The sequence below is a fragment of the Uloborus diversus genome, chromosome 8, assembly GCF_026930045.1.
Source record: "Uloborus diversus isolate 005 chromosome 8, Udiv.v.3.1, whole genome shotgun sequence".
Lineage (NCBI taxonomy): Eukaryota > Metazoa > Arthropoda > Arachnida > Araneae > Uloboridae > Uloborus > Uloborus diversus.
Window position 1 is genome coordinate 107,875,615 of NC_072738.1, and position 16,773 is coordinate 107,892,387.

General features: G+C 35.9%; 1 protein-coding gene across 1 annotated transcript; it reads right to left on the reverse strand.

Moving 5' to 3' along the window:
* Window positions 1–4,018: 4,018 nt before the first annotated feature.
* LOC129228531 (zinc finger MYM-type protein 1-like) lies at window positions 4,019–13,137 on the reverse strand. Its single transcript, XM_054863211.1, has 2 exons — window positions 11,887–13,137; window positions 4,019–4,105 (listed from the first exon to the last, which is right to left on the reverse strand). The coding sequence occupies exons 1-2, from the start codon at window positions 13,135–13,137 to the stop codon at window positions 4,019–4,021; spliced, it is 1,338 nt and encodes a 445-aa protein (XP_054719186.1).
* Between the last annotated feature and the right edge of the window lie 3,636 nt (window positions 13,138–16,773).

Genomic DNA, 16,773 nt, shown 5'->3' on the forward strand with positions numbered 1-16,773 from the left:
TCAATGCGTAACTTACAAATATTTGTAACAGGCAATCAATAAACACAACAAATAACAAAAAGTTATAGAAAGAGATTTATTTTCTAAAATGTTTTATTTTTGGATAAGAGGAACATAAAAGACCCCCAGCACTCACACAATTAATTCACGACTGCTGTTGTCATCACACCTCGTTCACCACTGATATTTTCTCAACCTGTGCAACACCGTTCTTAGCTAATATCTTTTCAACCTCTTTTGAACTTGTTGGGAGTTTTGTAAAATAAATTTTGTGTGTGAAAATTTTTGTTTGACATAAGATAGTACTTGCTCTCTAAAACGTCATCTGATTTTAAACATTTTTGCAATTGGAAGTATACATCTAAGACTAACGGTTGCGAAAATAAAGTTATTGCAGGTTAAAACGGAACACCCTGTATAAGCGAAGAAAGAGAATTAACAAAAATAATCTTAGTCGAATGTGTAATATTTGCGATAGTCCTCTTCCGAAAATTGTTCGAAATAGTAGCTTTAAATTGCAGTTCACACTATCCCCAGTAATATTCGGAGGAGAGGTTCAGGGACTTATACGAACGGTTAAAGCACGAAGACAATCTTCGAAATTTCTTGAACTTGATGTCTTAAAAATCAAGTTTTAGACGACTTTTAACGATGGGGGATGCGGGAGATGGATCAGAGATGCTCTCTTATTTTTCGAAAATGAAAATTATCAGTCCTTAATAAGCTCAATTGTAGACACTCTTTGCTAAAGTTAAGGGAAGAGAAGGGGTTCTGGTGACCTTTCCCCGGAAAACTCTTGAATTTGGGATTCTAAAAACGTAATTATAGGCCATATTTGAACACATTAGGGGAAAAATTTGGGTTCAGAGGCTCCCCCGGATTTTTTTTTTTTTTTTTTTGGAATTAAAGTTTTAAAAACAAAACTTTAGACGAAATTTAGTGATGCTGGGAGAGAGAGGATTTCTGGTACTCCCAAGGAAATTTTCGGAATAGTACGCTATCTTTTATGAGAAGTAAATATGCTCGGAGACCCTCTCATCCGGATTTTTTTTTTTGGAAATTTAAGCCTCAAAAGCGAAATTTTATATGACCTTTTATTATGTAAAGGGGGACAGCAAGCACTCCCATGGAATTCATTTCAAAATTAAAATCCTAAAAGACTGTTCTTGGCTTTTTTTGATGAAGGTAAGGAACAGGATGGCGTTCAGAACTTTTCCCTGAAATATTTCAAAAATTGTTTTAAAAACGCAACTACAGGACATCTTTCAGGATAAGGATTGGGGTTTAGAAAAGTCCAGGGGCGCCGACTTGCAAAAATCATTGGGGGGGCTGGCCCAGTCATCACCGGGGGTTTAGGGGGTTATGTAATCCCATGGAGGTTCCCCCCCCCCCAAATAAAGGTCGATTTTTGTGCCTTGAAAATGCCAATTTACATATTTTCTGGTGTGTATAATTTAAAAAACAAACAGTATGTGGCATGGCGTTTTCAAAGTAAAACAATCCAAAAATTGGTATACAAATTTTTCTGGTTCAACTAGATCATGTCACTTGTCTTAGTAAGAGACATTTTTTTGTTCTATTTTATGGGGAGTCATGCAGTGCCGTAGCTAGGCATGGAAAAGGTAGGGCGCTTGACTTGCATTGAAGGGCACTGCCAGAGACGCCGACTTAAAAAATATCGGGGGAAAGGGGGCATGCCGCAGGAAATTTTCTAAATTTGAGATGAAAAATAGTGAGTTTTAAAGTTTTTTAAAAATCATATAATCAACATTAGAACCACGAAAACTCGACAAGCCCGACACATATTTTTTGGCTTCGAAAAACGGAAGAAATAAATACAAACACACACAGTATTTTTGTAAAAAGGAAATTTAATTTACGCATGCTTTTTAAGACCAGTTGTATTTACATTAGTGATATCGGCTAACATATTCAAGTGTAAACGCAGTCTCTCAATGTCTAGGTCATTTTTGAAAAACTCAGTTGATTTTTCAAAATGTTCTCTTCTCTTTCACCTCTGTTTAATAAAAACAAGCACTCTTGTTCAACTACAATGACCTGTGTGCGTCTAGTTGATGTAAATCGCCCAATAATGCAAAATTGCACCATTTTACAAACCTCAATGTATATTGCCTTGTAGTACAGTTAACTCCCGTCTTACGCGAGGGATGCATTCCAAGACCTCTCGCGTAGGTCGAATTTTCGCGTTGTGGAAAAGGGTATGTGTAAAATTTTTTATAAACGTACCCAATTATTTTAGACACTTGTAAACACCCCCTCAAACTGTTAAAAACCATCTCTTAACTAACTGTACATTACTGTCTCTTACATAAAGAACTGAATGTTTATTTGTATTTAAAAAAAAACGTTTTATTTAACATAAAATACTGCTACGATGTACAAAATCAATGATTAATGGGAAAAAAAGAAAAAATAAACCGGTATACGGTAGACACAGTATATAGTAAGAAAAGCAAATGCATCTTTAGTTGTACTGTACAGTTGATCAATTAATGATATTCGTACACAATACATGAGCAGTTTCCATTTTGATAAATTTTTGCAAGACACTACTCGGTGAATTTTTACGGATTTCCTTTTCTTGACTTGTAATTGTATGTACGGAAGAATCACTCATACCTAATTCTCGTGCTACCTTCAACGCATTTTTTAGTTGACCATCAGCTTTTCATGAAGCTCTAGCTTTTCTTTAATTGTCATGAAACTTTCTCTTTTTATCTTCACAAACTTTAGATGAAACAGCGCTCTTAGGTGTCATTATATTTCATTAACTTTCGCATTTAAAATGAAAAGGGAACTTCTACTCTCAGCGATGCTAAAAGGATAGAGATCCATTCATGAAAAAAAAAATTTTTAGTAGCCAATAACAAAGCTGATACGAACACACCACGATTCCCTTCCGAGAATTTTCGTGTTGCGGTGAGGAATTCGCGTTAGGTCTGAATACTGGAGAAAAAATCGTGTTATAGCTATTTCGCATAAGTAGCGCGAGTCAAATGTTTTCCTTTGGGATTTTGAAAGTGTGCGGTGAGCTGCCTTCATTGTTTTCATACTTCTTTGGAAACGTCGATTCCGAGGAAGGGAAGGATCATCATTTTGTGAAGGTGTTCTTTTAAACACGATTCCCAAAAGTATTCAAAACTATCACGCCTCCCATTTTATATACAAATCAAACTTTCATATATATTTTTCCAGATCAGCAACACTTAGGTGAGCGCGCCGCAGCGCTGCCCACCGGCAACAGACTTGACCCGTAAGTTCGCGCACTGGGACAAATTTTTACAGTACTCGCAGCACTGTAACATTATCATCATTCGCACCACTCGTTTTCAGTTAACCTGCTTACACAACCGTAATAATTATTTGTTTTAACTCATTACTGAATATATTTTACAAGGTAAACTATCTTCAAACAAGGAAAATAAAAGATAAATTTATGAGTTTAGAAAGCATAATGTAACTTATAATTTTCTTGATTTATTGGGGGGGGGGGTCTGCCCCCTCAGAAATATTTTTGAGGGGGCTCGGGCCCCCTCAAGCCCCATGGAGTCGGCGCCACTGGAAAAGTCTCTCACAGAAATTATTAAAAATTGAAGTTTCAAAAACGAAATTATAGACGATTTTGGATGATGTGAGGGAATGAATTCGAGACTCTTTTTGTGGGAATTTGTGAAGATTGACGCGTCTTTAAGCCAGTTTAAGATAATCTTAGAAGACTATAGAGGATCAGGTACTCTGGTATGAAAGGGGAGGGGGGTTCTGGAGCCCCCCATATGCCTTCTTTCGGATTCGCCATTGCGCTCAAGTATTGATACTACTCTAAAATGATGCTTTTTCTCCTCTATATATTTCGATTTTTCAACTATTCAATATGATAGGGATAATGTCGCGATCCCCTAAGAAATGCTTCGCTACCCCCGGCTTGGAAACCCCTGTTTTAATACATTGTAACAATTTAATTTATGCTTAACTGGTTTGGGGTTTAGGGGGTGAAAAATTACAGTGATGTTCCAGAACCTCTGTCAATAAGAATAGAGAGCAGATCTGTATCAGTACCTATTACTGCTACTGGTCTGGAGCTGTTCTGGATAATATATTTTCTTTTTGCATTTTTTAGAGAAAACTAAGTCCAAAAAATCTCAAAAACAGCACTCGTTGATCGCTTAAGAAAATTTCGTGGGTCTACGGCGAAGACCAGGAATTAGACCAGGGGTTCCCAACCTTTCCGGTTGGGATTAGAATGGTTCCCATAGCATCCAGACCTTTCAGGTTGGAATGCTATTCCTGGGATTAGATGTCTTAGTGTTGCTCTGAGGCGACTGTAATAAACGACTGTACAGTGTGTGTGTATATGTTTCTGATACAAATCCAGTTTATGTCGGATATTTTCCAAATTTAGCACTGAACAGATGTCCTTTGATGCTCGGGTATTCATATAGGGGTTTTTCAAAAGAATATCTGAGAAAGGGAACGTTTACGTGTATTAATAACAATGATATACTTTTTGGAATTCAAAGAAAAGCCAGAAAGGTGCACATTTTAGTTTCGAGCCATCAAATTGCTCTTTTTTTACACATTCACTGGAAATTTTACTGTTCTTTTTATTTGAGTCCGATTGTTAAGCCTGCGTCACTTGTTACTACTTTTATTTTCAAGGAAGACCTTGCAACGCCATCTAGTATCCATTAGAGCCACTATATAATAGCCTTAATATCTATGTAAATCGCGAATTTTTATAACCCGTCTCAGGATATTTTTTCATTCTTTTACAATAGTCTTTTCTCAAAAATTAAAAACTTTTCTTAGTAAATTAAAAATAACACTTTTCAATAGAGCAAACAAAAACGAAATTAGAATAATTCCTTTTGAGATATTGATTTTTGAGAATGAGCTGAAATCGACGAAAACAACTTTTGACTGGATTTTTATCCTGGAGAAAACAGCAATTATTAAAACAACAAAGGTGCCATTTGAAAATCTTATTTGAATGCCAGTGGGCGCAAATGAGGAAATAATCAGTGACAGAAAGTCCATTATGAACAGCAAACACAAGCTTACGGAGTTAGATCGAAATTCGCCACATGATGTATTACCTGTTTTGACAGCAAGTTTTGATAAATCACAGGCGGCTAGACAGAAGGCATCCACTTTTATTCGTCTGACATTTCATTGGTTAAATTCAATATTTCACAAGCGAAGTAAAAATTCGAATAATAGACCAAAAACAGCCAAAGTGTGCAAATTGTTTTTTTTTTTTTTTTTGATTTGCTGCACTTTTTGGACAATAAGAATACATGTATTCTCACGGCACCCTAGTTTATTTTTAATATGTATGAAATATTCATATCATGGAAAATTCATGGCATCTACTTTGAGAACCCTTGCCGTATTATATACTATAACGATCAATTAATTGTAATTCTATAGAATACAGTAAAACCTAATAAGTTGATCACTCTTGTAAGTAGGCCACTTGTCTAAGTTGACCGCTATTTTCATGCACAGAATCCATATCATGCAATTCAACCTCTATAAGTTGACCACCTGTTTAAGTTGACCACTAAAGTAGCGCACCACAAGTGGTCAACTTACACAGGTTTTACTGTACCTAATCAAATCGGAGAATTCAACAATTATGTTTTTTTTTAAAAACTGACTTGTCTTTAAGATATTTCATGAAATACCATGTTATTGTACGAAATAACCGATTTAAGGCTTAAACGGTAGTATGTATATGAAATTCAGTGAAATCTATATATATAAAAATGGATGTATGTTTGTGGGTGTGTGGGTATGTTCCTTATACAAATTCACAGTTTTCGTTGGATTTATTCCAAATTTGGCACAAAGGTATATTGTTGCTCAGGAATTCATATAGGCGGGTTTTTGGAATTTTAAAAACATCCAAAGAGGTCTAATTTCATATTTTGAGTCATAAAATTGCTCTTTTCTGCACGAACTAATTTTTGTATAGTTATGAATTTAGTCTAAACGAAAAGCCCGTAAAAAACTGCCCTAGATGAAGTTTCTTCAAAGATTGACTTTAATCGTTAAATTTGTGAACCTTGGTTCAAAGCAAATGAAAACGGTTATCAACATACAACCAGCAGGAGCTATTATAAATGCAATCAACACAAAACGTATCCTAAACGATGACCGTCAATGCCGTTAAGCGATGAACGTTGAAGCATGTTGGACGAGAAAGCCGTAGATATAATAAATGATGCTGTACATCGTTTCTTAAACTGCGACCTACGAGGCCCCAGGGGTTCATTGATGCTACTCATGGTGCTACTTAATTTGAATGCTACCGTTTAATTATAATTTTTAAATATTGTTTAATTATAAAATCCACAACAGTAAGGCTTCGTGTAATTTTTGATCAGTGTTTATCCCGTTAATAGCAAGAAAATACAAACATGAGTAAGGTAATAGTATTGCATTCAATATTGACGTACAATCTTCGACTGTTTCAACATTAGACTACTTTTATTAAAACTATATCTATTTTTATATAACTATTATATCTATTTCATTCTTGCAACAGAAATTTTATTTAATGTTCTATGATCCTTATCAAACCAATTTTCAATTTTTAAATTTTCTTTATACTATTGCTTGATTTACGTCGAATCTTTAAGTAATTCGGTTCAACTTCGGTATTTGTGAACCTTGGTTCAAAGCGAATGAAAATGATTAACAACATATAACCACCAGGAGATATTTTAAATGCAATCAACACAAAAAGTATCCTCAACAATGGCTGTTAATGTCGATTAGCGACAAACGTATATCATGTTTGGCAAGAAAGCTGAACGAAAAAGAAATGCAGTATTTCAGTAGTTTTTAAATTGCACCTTGCAAAGACACAGGGATGCATTGAAATCAGCATCGGTGGTTCTTCTACAATTTGCTTGCGAATTTCGCTAATAAGGTTTCAAGTAATAATACCGTAACTGTAAACGAAATTTTGATCTGTATTTTCTATACATAAACAGCACAGAAAATACCAAAATGAGAGGTATTATCGAAGTACGATCTTCAACAGTTTTACAATTAGAATACTAAATTTATATTAAAACGACGTCATTGCATCGGGAATATAATTTAGTATTGTATTATCCTTAAACAAATCAATATGTATATGTTATTTATACTATTCCATGATTTACCTAATTCAGTTCACTTTAGTTTCACAGAAATCGCTCCAGGTTATCTGAGACCAGGGGTAAAAATACTAATAAGGCTAATGAATTGCAAAATAACAATTTTTGTGCATATTAGCGTAGATTGAATTTATTTTTTAAGGGGGGGGGGTGGATAGTCATGGGGTTCATTACATGTACATAAACTATCATACTAGGATTGCTAATGTGTGGTGGAGTAAAAGGCTGTGCACCTTTAGACTAGAAACCACACGAAAATTTATAACGGCGGAATTCATAGTTTAAGAAGGGTAAATGTTTAAAGTTTGAAAAATGTAAAGAAATATTAATTTACATTTAAACTTTTAAAATGCATAAAATGTCTCCATTTTTTACGTGAATAAATTTCTTAATCGTTTGAAATTTTATATTACTTTAACGCTCGAAGCAATAGTACACCTGAAGGAGCATCTTCGCTGACTAGCAATAATTTTAAACCAGTTAGCGGGTATGAGGCAACTTTTGACACGAAGAGATTGCAACTGAAATGGGCATGATGAAATATTACGCCACATTATAAAGTTTTTTCGTTTTAGTCTTCATCGTGAAATTAGTTGAGCAAAGCTCCATTTCCAGTTACAAGACCCTCAGTTCGATAACTTTTATTGTAAACAATCGAAAAATATTACTGTTTGTAACTACCATTAAGTAATTCAACCGTCATTGAAAAAATGCTGTAAGATAAAAATGGATACGTATCAGTGTTATAGAAGCAAGTCTATTCACAGTGGAGGGATAAGGTGAAACAATTTGTATCTTACGTATATCCGCTAATCGCAATACATCATTCTTTAAACTTCAAGAAATTAAAATCTCCAGAGAGACTTAAGTTCTGTATCACGATCAATAAGTCATAAGGGCAGGCGATTAAGTACTTTAAATGCATGTGAAATATACCTATTTCTCATATAGATAATTTTATGTTGCATGCTTAAGGTTGGGTTCATTCAAAAATGTATTTCATTTTGCTGCTGGAAGGTTGACTAGGAATTGTATTTAGGAGCAAGATTTGAGTTAAATTTAAGAATTAGAAAATTTTGAATACTTTAACTTTTTAGTACATGCATTAAGCATATTTCTAAACGTGGAAATACATTTCCTTCGTTTTGAAGGAATGGGGGAACAGAATGTGCAATAAGCTTTTGTAAAACATAAACAAAAGAATTGTCTATTATACAGTTGTAAGTAGAAACAAGACGGTTTTTTCTTTCTTTTAATTTCTTGGCTTGCAAATTATATTTTAAAAAAAATAATTAATTTGAATTGTGAAATTTTGAATTCAAATTATGTTTTTCGCAATCACGAGCTGAGACAGGACCCTACTCATTGGAGTTATTGTTTCTAGAAAAAGCTCCTGTCCCCCCCCCCCCCCCCAAGCCTGCCTCTCCTCCTGGGCGGTTACGTGTGCATAGTTGTGTGTGTGCGTAGACTTGCGTGTATGCACGTACGCGTGTGTGAAGTCGTGTGTGTATGTGTGTGAACGTGCGTGTGTGTAGGACATAGACGTCTCCGACCAGGAGAAGCGGATAGCTCAAAACCGGAGCAGCCGCGCCGCGCCGCCAGCAGAGGACGGTGGGCGGTGGTGCTGCAGAGGTTTCTGCTCCACGTTGAAAAAGGCACGGACACCAAAAACGGTCAAATGAGAACAATAAGCAATCGTGATTGCTCAAAAAAAAAAAAAAAAAAAAAAAAAAAAAAAAAAAAAAAAACGACGTGGATAGTGACCAAAATGTGCACGCCTATTTCTTTTTCTATAAGGCAGTTCAAATGACGGGTTTTCTATAGTTCGTTCCATAAGTTCGCGTCCACTTACTCCATTTTTAATGCTTTATGTATCTTAAAATAATAACTAACTGCTTCTATGGCAACTTATATTCAGTGGAACCATTCCTACCCCTAATGACGACTGTACCTCTGCAAATTCAAATTTCGATATTCTCAAAGGAATACTTCAGAGCATCAAACTTAAATAAGTGATCTTACTACTTGCATCAGTTTGAGTTATCATGTACAACATTTACGGCAAGTGTGAGGTTTTAAAAATTTGAAATTAAATTTTAATCCATACAAATTTTGAATCGTTGCAAGACACCAATATTAATATCTAACTGTCATTTTTACCTACGAAAATAGAAATTTGACATAAATATAGGAAATAAAATGTAGTTGACGTACGTCTTTTTATGCAATTTACACTTATCTAATATTACTAAATCACCACGGAAAGGGAAAACAGACACATTTTTGTGAAGTTATTTATACTAAGTGAACTTTTTCTACGGAACGTGCTTGCATTCCTGAACACTTACAAAAAATTATAAAATGAGTCTACCTAACACCTGAAACCTTGAAAGTAAAAACACCGCCAATTATCCATAAAACGAAATATTAACGGCTATTAATAACAAAGACCGAATTCCTTATTTTCTGAACAGTGGACTATCTGCTTAGCTTTTGGGCCATTGAGGATGATTTTCATATCTGAAAATATTGTAACGGTGGCATATTTTGCATATATTTGTAACTGATAAAAGCCATTGAATTTATTCACGACTCTTTCTAGGAAAACACCCCAAGATTTTTTTTTCCAGAATAAAATATATGTGAAGAGTACTATAGCATGCTTTAATGTCTTGAGGTATACAAAACCGTCAAAGGCAGCACAACGGTTTTCGTATTCGAAGCACCACGCAAAAGGTTGTCCCACAAGATATGCAAGACAATCATTTGTCTCTGCATTAAGACATTGGATGTACCGCCCGTCTGATTCAACCGCAGACAACGTGCCAGTGGACACGGCAGAACTAAAGAATATCGTTGACAAAACCCGGATAACATGTCTCATGCTTTTTCGTTTTTACTTGATGCTATTTTTCCTGCAAATGCTCAACTTTCTGTGCTATTTACAGTCTTTTGAAAATTTGAGCCTAGAGTGGTGTGAATGCAGTTTTTTACTCTCATTTAGATAGAATTCATCCATTTAATTATCTAAATGATATGTTGTATTGAGAAACACCCGGGCAACGCCGGGTAATAAGCTAGTGTAACTATAAAAACGATAGCATGTTGATAATTTGAATGGGTGGGGAGATAAATTTGTATATTGAAAACAACATTATATTACAGCCGAAAAACGACTCTGCTTAGTGCAATATAAGTAAAACCTGTCTACAACGATAATGTTGGGACCTAAAAATGTTTTTGTAATAGACACAGCGGCGTACGCAGACAAATCAGTTCGGGGGGGGGGCTGAGCTCGAAAGTCTTTGAGCTGGGGGGGGGGGGATACTTATGAACTGTAGCTAAGAAAAGTTCATGTATCGTTTTTCTGATATCAATACGAATGTAAGATTTCAAAAATACATCATAAAAAAAATGTTCTTTATTATAATTATTGTTACATGTGCTATAATGAATTCTGAAGATCTTTATAATGATAAAAAAACATCTAAAACTTACATGTTACAATATTAGATCCAGCTTCCTAGATTTTTTCGAAAATTCATCTAAAATTATGTCGTCGGAAATGTTTATATCCCTGTGTATGGAGAGAAGTGCAAGTCCGTTTAGTCTTGTTTCACTAATAGAGTTCCTTAAGTATGTTTTTAATGAACGCAAAGTCGAAAAACTTCGTTCAGCTGTTGCAATTGTCACTGGTAAGATGCACAGAATTTTTAAAAGAGTATAAATGTTTGGAAACATATCTTTTGGGCACTTAGCGATTGCGTCGATTCCCGAAGAAGGTCTAAGGGATGGATCGATGGCACACCACTTTTTTTTCCAAAGCTCAAACTCTGCTTCTATAACTTCTTGATAACCAGACATATCGCTCCGGTACAGCTTAATCAAAATTTCAATTGATGAAAAGTTTTCTTTGTGTACATTCTGTGGAAGTATATTTTTAAACGCTTTCAAAATTTCCTGGTGAGACAAAAACCGCTCGTCCAGGGAAAGGATGATGTCGTCTAAGAATGGAATGAATACGGCTCTCCTGAAATACTCCTCTGTCGTCGTGAGGGGCACATTTTTTCTGTATAGTTGCGAGTTGCAAAGTCTTGGAATGCTTTCAGCCACGTTTAAATCTTCAGCAAGACTTTGTACTTCTTCAAAAATATTTTTAAATCTCATTTCTGCATCTTCTCTCATTTTTTGTAACAGATTGCTAACGCTAGCAACCATGTCTAGAGCATTAACTAGGTCTAGATTTTTCAACTGCAAGTAATCTGAGAGATTATACGTATAAGAAAGAAGTTTGGAGGCTACAAACAAGGATAATAAAAAACTAAAATTGCACACATTATTAAGTAGACTCTGCTTTGCTGCTATCTTTTGTTGAAGATTCCTCTCCAATTTCTTCTAAAGCAGAGACGACTGCGCACACATTCTCCTTGAACAATACGATTGCTTCGTGTCTCAAGACCCATCGCGTCTCACACATTCTCTTCAATTTTGTAACATTTGTTTCAGGATTTTTCCTTTTAATCCACTTCTTTAAAATTTCTGATCGTTTACTTGATGATTTGAAAAAAGTGCATATTTCTTTCAAAATTGCGAACATATTCCGAATATCTCGACTTTTGCAACCGTCAGATAAACATAAATTTAAAGAGTGGGACGCGCAATGCGTGTATAAAGCCTTTGGGTACGTTTGCTTCATTACGGCTTGAACTCCGCGGAACTCTCCTCGCATTGCTAAAACACCATCATAGCCTTGGCCACGGAGATTGTGCAAATCAATTCCGAGATTACTTAAAGTATCCTTAATCGTCGTGCAAAGTCCTTTTCCGGTAACATCGTTGACAGGAACAAAGCATAGGAAATCCTCCCTGACGCTCGCAGTCGCATCTTCTAAGTATCGGACACACAGAGAAAATTGTTGAATACCAGCAATATCTGTTGTTTCATCGGCTAGAACTGAAAATAATCCAGATTTGTGTACTCTGTCTCTGATTTGCATCTGAATCATTTCCCCAAATGTGTTAATAATTTCGTTTTGTATACGTGGGCTAGTATACATTGCGTTTCCTGCACTCATCACTAAATATTGCCTTAAATCAACAACACCACCAGCTGCCCGATACCGCAAAAGAGCACGAAAATTACCGACGTTCTTTTCAGGATCTTCTAGTGTGATGCGACCAGAATCTTGGTGGCCTCTCAAAGCTATCTGCTGCTTCCCGCAAAGTCTGATAGTTTGAACAATTGGAACAAGTGCTGCTCGGGTTTTTCTTGCAGTAACTTTCCTTCGGTTGTCAACTTGAACAGCAATATCTTCCGTCTCTTTTTCTGATATCGATCGAATACTATCTGCAGTAAGCATACAGTTTTGATGGTAGCTTGTGCGTTCGTGACTTCGGAATATTTCCAAACTATCTTTTAAATTTTTGCACGGTTTGGATACAAGTTTTCCAATCATGACATGTTTCCCTTTACCAACTGTATCCTCGCTACGGAAAAGCACACAGAACTTGCAGAATGTTCCTTTTTCTTGATCAGAATAGGCCAACCATTTGAACTGCATTAGCCAATTCGTTTGAAAATGTCGTTTAAAGCGACCATAGTCCTCAGCTGGAAAAACGTATTTTTTATCTGGCTCCCACAATCCCGCAAGAGCTTTGAGTTTTTCCTCGTTTGACAATTTTCGATTGACATAGCTGGAAATGTCATTGAAACGTTTTTCCTCCATAGGAACTGGTAGGGGCTCTAGTCCTTCCTCCATAGGAAACTGGTCGGAAATTTTCTCTATAGGAAGCTGGTCTTTCCCTCCGTAAGAAACATCTTCATTTGTTTTCTGTTCTTCGATAACAGTAATTTGTGAGTCATTTGATAATTTAGGTTTTTTAAAAAAATCTCTCAAACTGGTTTGATTCCGCTTCGTAATTTTCGGTTTCTCGTGCTCCACCCTTTCCATGTTTGCCTCGCTAAAACTATTACTCTGAGCGCCGAGCTGCTAAACTGCGGAAAGACCAAAGGCTTCAGAATTGTCATTGTGTTTCTTATTGCAGTCAAATTTCTAGTAATTCTACTCAAAGGAAGTGTCCCTGTATTAACTGTCGGATCACTATAGCAATTCTACGTTAATGTACTTTACTCTGCAGTCTGCAGTAGATAGTCGGACTTTGTTACTGTCCGAGATCATAAAACCCATTTTTCACCTGTCACTAAAAGCACACAAGCGCAGCTCAAATAATAAGATTAAGTAAGTCCCCGAAACCTTAACTACCTCCCCCTTTCTTTTACTGACCAGAACAAACCGCCCCAAGGGAATGACACCAGGTGCAGCAAAATAGAGTCACTCGCTTCCCTTTTAGTCCAGGATCTGAAGGGGGTTGAGCATACATGGAAAGGCTGACGCAATATTATTTCTGATTATTGTTACAAGCACGATGGTGATTATGAAACCACATGTCGTCGCCCCCCTGGGTGGTCGACAACCCCGGGGGAGGGGGAAGGCAGTGGGGGAGCCGTTTTCTAAAGCACTCATAACTCGCGAACTATTTGAGTAAAAACACTGAAAAAAGTGGCAATCGACGCAACAAAACAAGGGCTTCATAAAAGCTAAATATAATTATGGACCTATCTTTGTTGGTTTCTGAGTAAAATTTCATTTTACGCAAACAAGCAAAATTTTTGAATAAAATGCGCAAAACAAACTTTTTTTGACCAAAATAAATTCCAAATCAAAATTGTTTGATTTTGTTGTCAAATAATGTCCAAAATATCATTATTCAGTTTGTTAAAATCATTTAAGTACTGTTGTATCATGTAACTATGTTGACTTTATTTTTATAATTAATTTTGAAAATTTAGGGGGGGGGACTGTAGCCCTATCAGCCCACCCCCCTGGGTACGCCACTGAATAGACAGTTTGATTATTCGTGCTGACATTTTGCTGGGGCCAAAAAAAATATTGTTATAGACTGGTTATCGTTATAGACAGTATCGTTATACACAGGTTTCACTCTACTAAACAGGCCACTGAGAGCAACACAATCATTGTTTTTCCATTCAATTACCTTCTCATGAGTACTCGCGCACACGAAGCAGGCTTGCAACTGACAACGTTCTTCCTTCCATGAATTATGAACACTTTATTTACAAAGCCAAACAGAGTGCATTCTCTAGACTATATTCATCGTTTTTCCTCTGAAAAAAAGGCAAATACCTACATTAGGGTGGTTCAAAAAAAACTTTCTTTTCAGCTAGACAACCCTTATTTTATTTTTATTTATTGGATTTACTAATAGTATTATGCTGTAAAATTTTTAGCTTCTTACTCAAATTTTAAGAGTGTGCTCAATGACCCCTTAATTTAACATTAGCCGTAGCATAAAAAGTTCCACAAATTTAGAAACATTTAATTTCCCCAGCTGTTTTTTTTTTTTTTTTTTGTAAATAATTACTTTATTGCAATGTATATGGATATTACTAGTGTATATTATATAATGTGTAGCATTGTTTTTTTCAGTTCAATGTATTTTTTAACCCCCTCCCCATACGCATGAAGTTTGGGGGAGGGGGTCGAGTACGCTCTTTCAGTTGAAATAGGAAGCTAAAATTCTTCCAGTATATTACTATCCACAAGTCTAAAATTAATGAAAGGTGTCCTATTAACTAGGAGAAACTTTTTTAACATGTACTTTTGAACCACCCTAACCTACATACAACGTTTTTCCCGCCACCCATTCATTTGTTATATCGTTTAGAATAGTTGTACAGCGTGTTCCTACAAGACCTATACTTTCGCAACCGTTAGTTCTAGATGCATACTTCCAATCGCAAAAATTAATAAAATTTCGGGGCAGAGTTAATATAATAAAAGCTTAAAGCAAAAAAACAATTTAGTGAAAAAATACGAAATTTAACTTATGGTCCCTATATCCTTCCATTCATATTTAGAAAAATCACAAACATAAAAAAATAATCAAAATAAAATATGACATGAGAACTACTCACCGAGATATGAAACGAAGCAGTTTGTAACTAACACCACTTAACACCCGCAGTATGTGTGCAGAGTGTATTTTTTCAAATCGTGCGTGCTTTTGTCGCATGTTTTTTAGTATCATAGCATAACATTTAATTTTTAACCGCAATAAAAAACACATTTTTTTTCTTTAAATTACTTCCACAATTCTTCTGAAAAGCGATTAGTTCCTATCTAATCTTATGCAAAGTTCCTTACATTTTTTAACACAAATATCTCTTTAAGTTTTGATTGCAAATGCTTCAAATTTCCTTTAATTGGAAATTATTTCCTTAAATATTGTTACAAATCCTGTAAATAGTAATTATTGTAGTAACGTAACCTGTAAATAGTTTCCCGTAATGAATATACAACCCCTTTTCATATGGCTAAAGTATACGACCCCTATTTCCTTTTTGTTCATTGATAAAATTTGATAACGGTCTACTACTTTACAGAAGCGTGTGGAATATTTGAGAAATTTCTTATCGGTGTCTATATAAGCCGTTAGCGATGGATAAACAGGGGAGTTTCGATTGATATTTCGAACTGGAGAGCATTTTTGCTCTGTTTATAGCGAGGCATTTCGCTGTGTTGTTTTCGTATTTGGAAGTAAATACGTGTGTAAACGTTGAGTTTACGGTGTTGTGTGATAATTGCTTTATTGCTGATGAATAATTTAGCAGTTGTTGACGATCTTTCCTGTACATAGTGTAAATAAATTTCCTGTGCTTTTATCAAGAACTGTGTCTTCATTTCAAGAAAGTGGAAGTCGCACCGAATCCGTTACAATTTGGCGCCCAACGTGGGGCTTCTTCTGGACTTTCTTGGAGTAAGTGTGACTTTGGACATTTTTTCATAAAGACTGTTTGAATTTATAGACTTTGTTTTTATGGTGATTACTCGCGCAATGGATGACCAATTAAAACAACTTCTGGAAGCAATTAATGCTGTGAAAAGTGACTTGACTGCAAGTATGTTGGCAAATCAAGACCAGTTAAAAAGCGATTTAACTGTGCTGAAAATGGACTTAACGTCTAACCAAGAAGAAATTAAAAACGATCTTATTTCGGTAAAGACTGTGATGGAAAATAAATTTAATGACATAGAGCATCGAGTTGATGCTATTGAAGAAAAATTTGATACCGTTGAAAGCCGATTCAACGCTGTAGAAAATAAATTTGAAGAAGAAGATAGAAGATTTCATCTATTTAAAGAAGAGATCTTTAAGGACGTGGAAAGGAGATTGGCGACCGCGGAAAGCAGTTCTGTACAGTTTGGCGCTCCCACATCGGTTGCTCGACCGTCCATTAAACTTGCCACATTTGATGGCAAAACTTCGTGGCAGGTTTACAAAACTCAATTCATGATAGTGGCGGAAGCGAACGGATGGGACTCTGCTACCAAGGCCTGCCATCTTGCAGCATCCCTGAGAGGTGACGCAGCGGACATTCTTCAGACCCTTCTGGACAGCCAGCGCCTGGATTTCGCCGCCCTCACATCTGCGTTGGAGCTTCGCTTCGGTGAGAAGTGCCAGAAAGATTTCAGCCGACTCCAGTTGAAGTCCCGTTTCCAGAAAAC

What these genes read in the sequence shown, in the direction of transcription:
- LOC129228531 (XM_054863211.1), bottom strand. Translation starts at nt 13,137, where the DNA reads ATGGAAAGGGTGGAGCACGAGAAACCGAAAATTACGAAGCGGAATCAA. An exon ending in AGTTCCGCGGAGTTCAAGCC is followed by an intron (nt 4,106 to 11,886) that starts GTAATGAAGCAA and finishes TATATTATCCAG; the next exon opens with AACAGCTCCAGACCAGTAGC.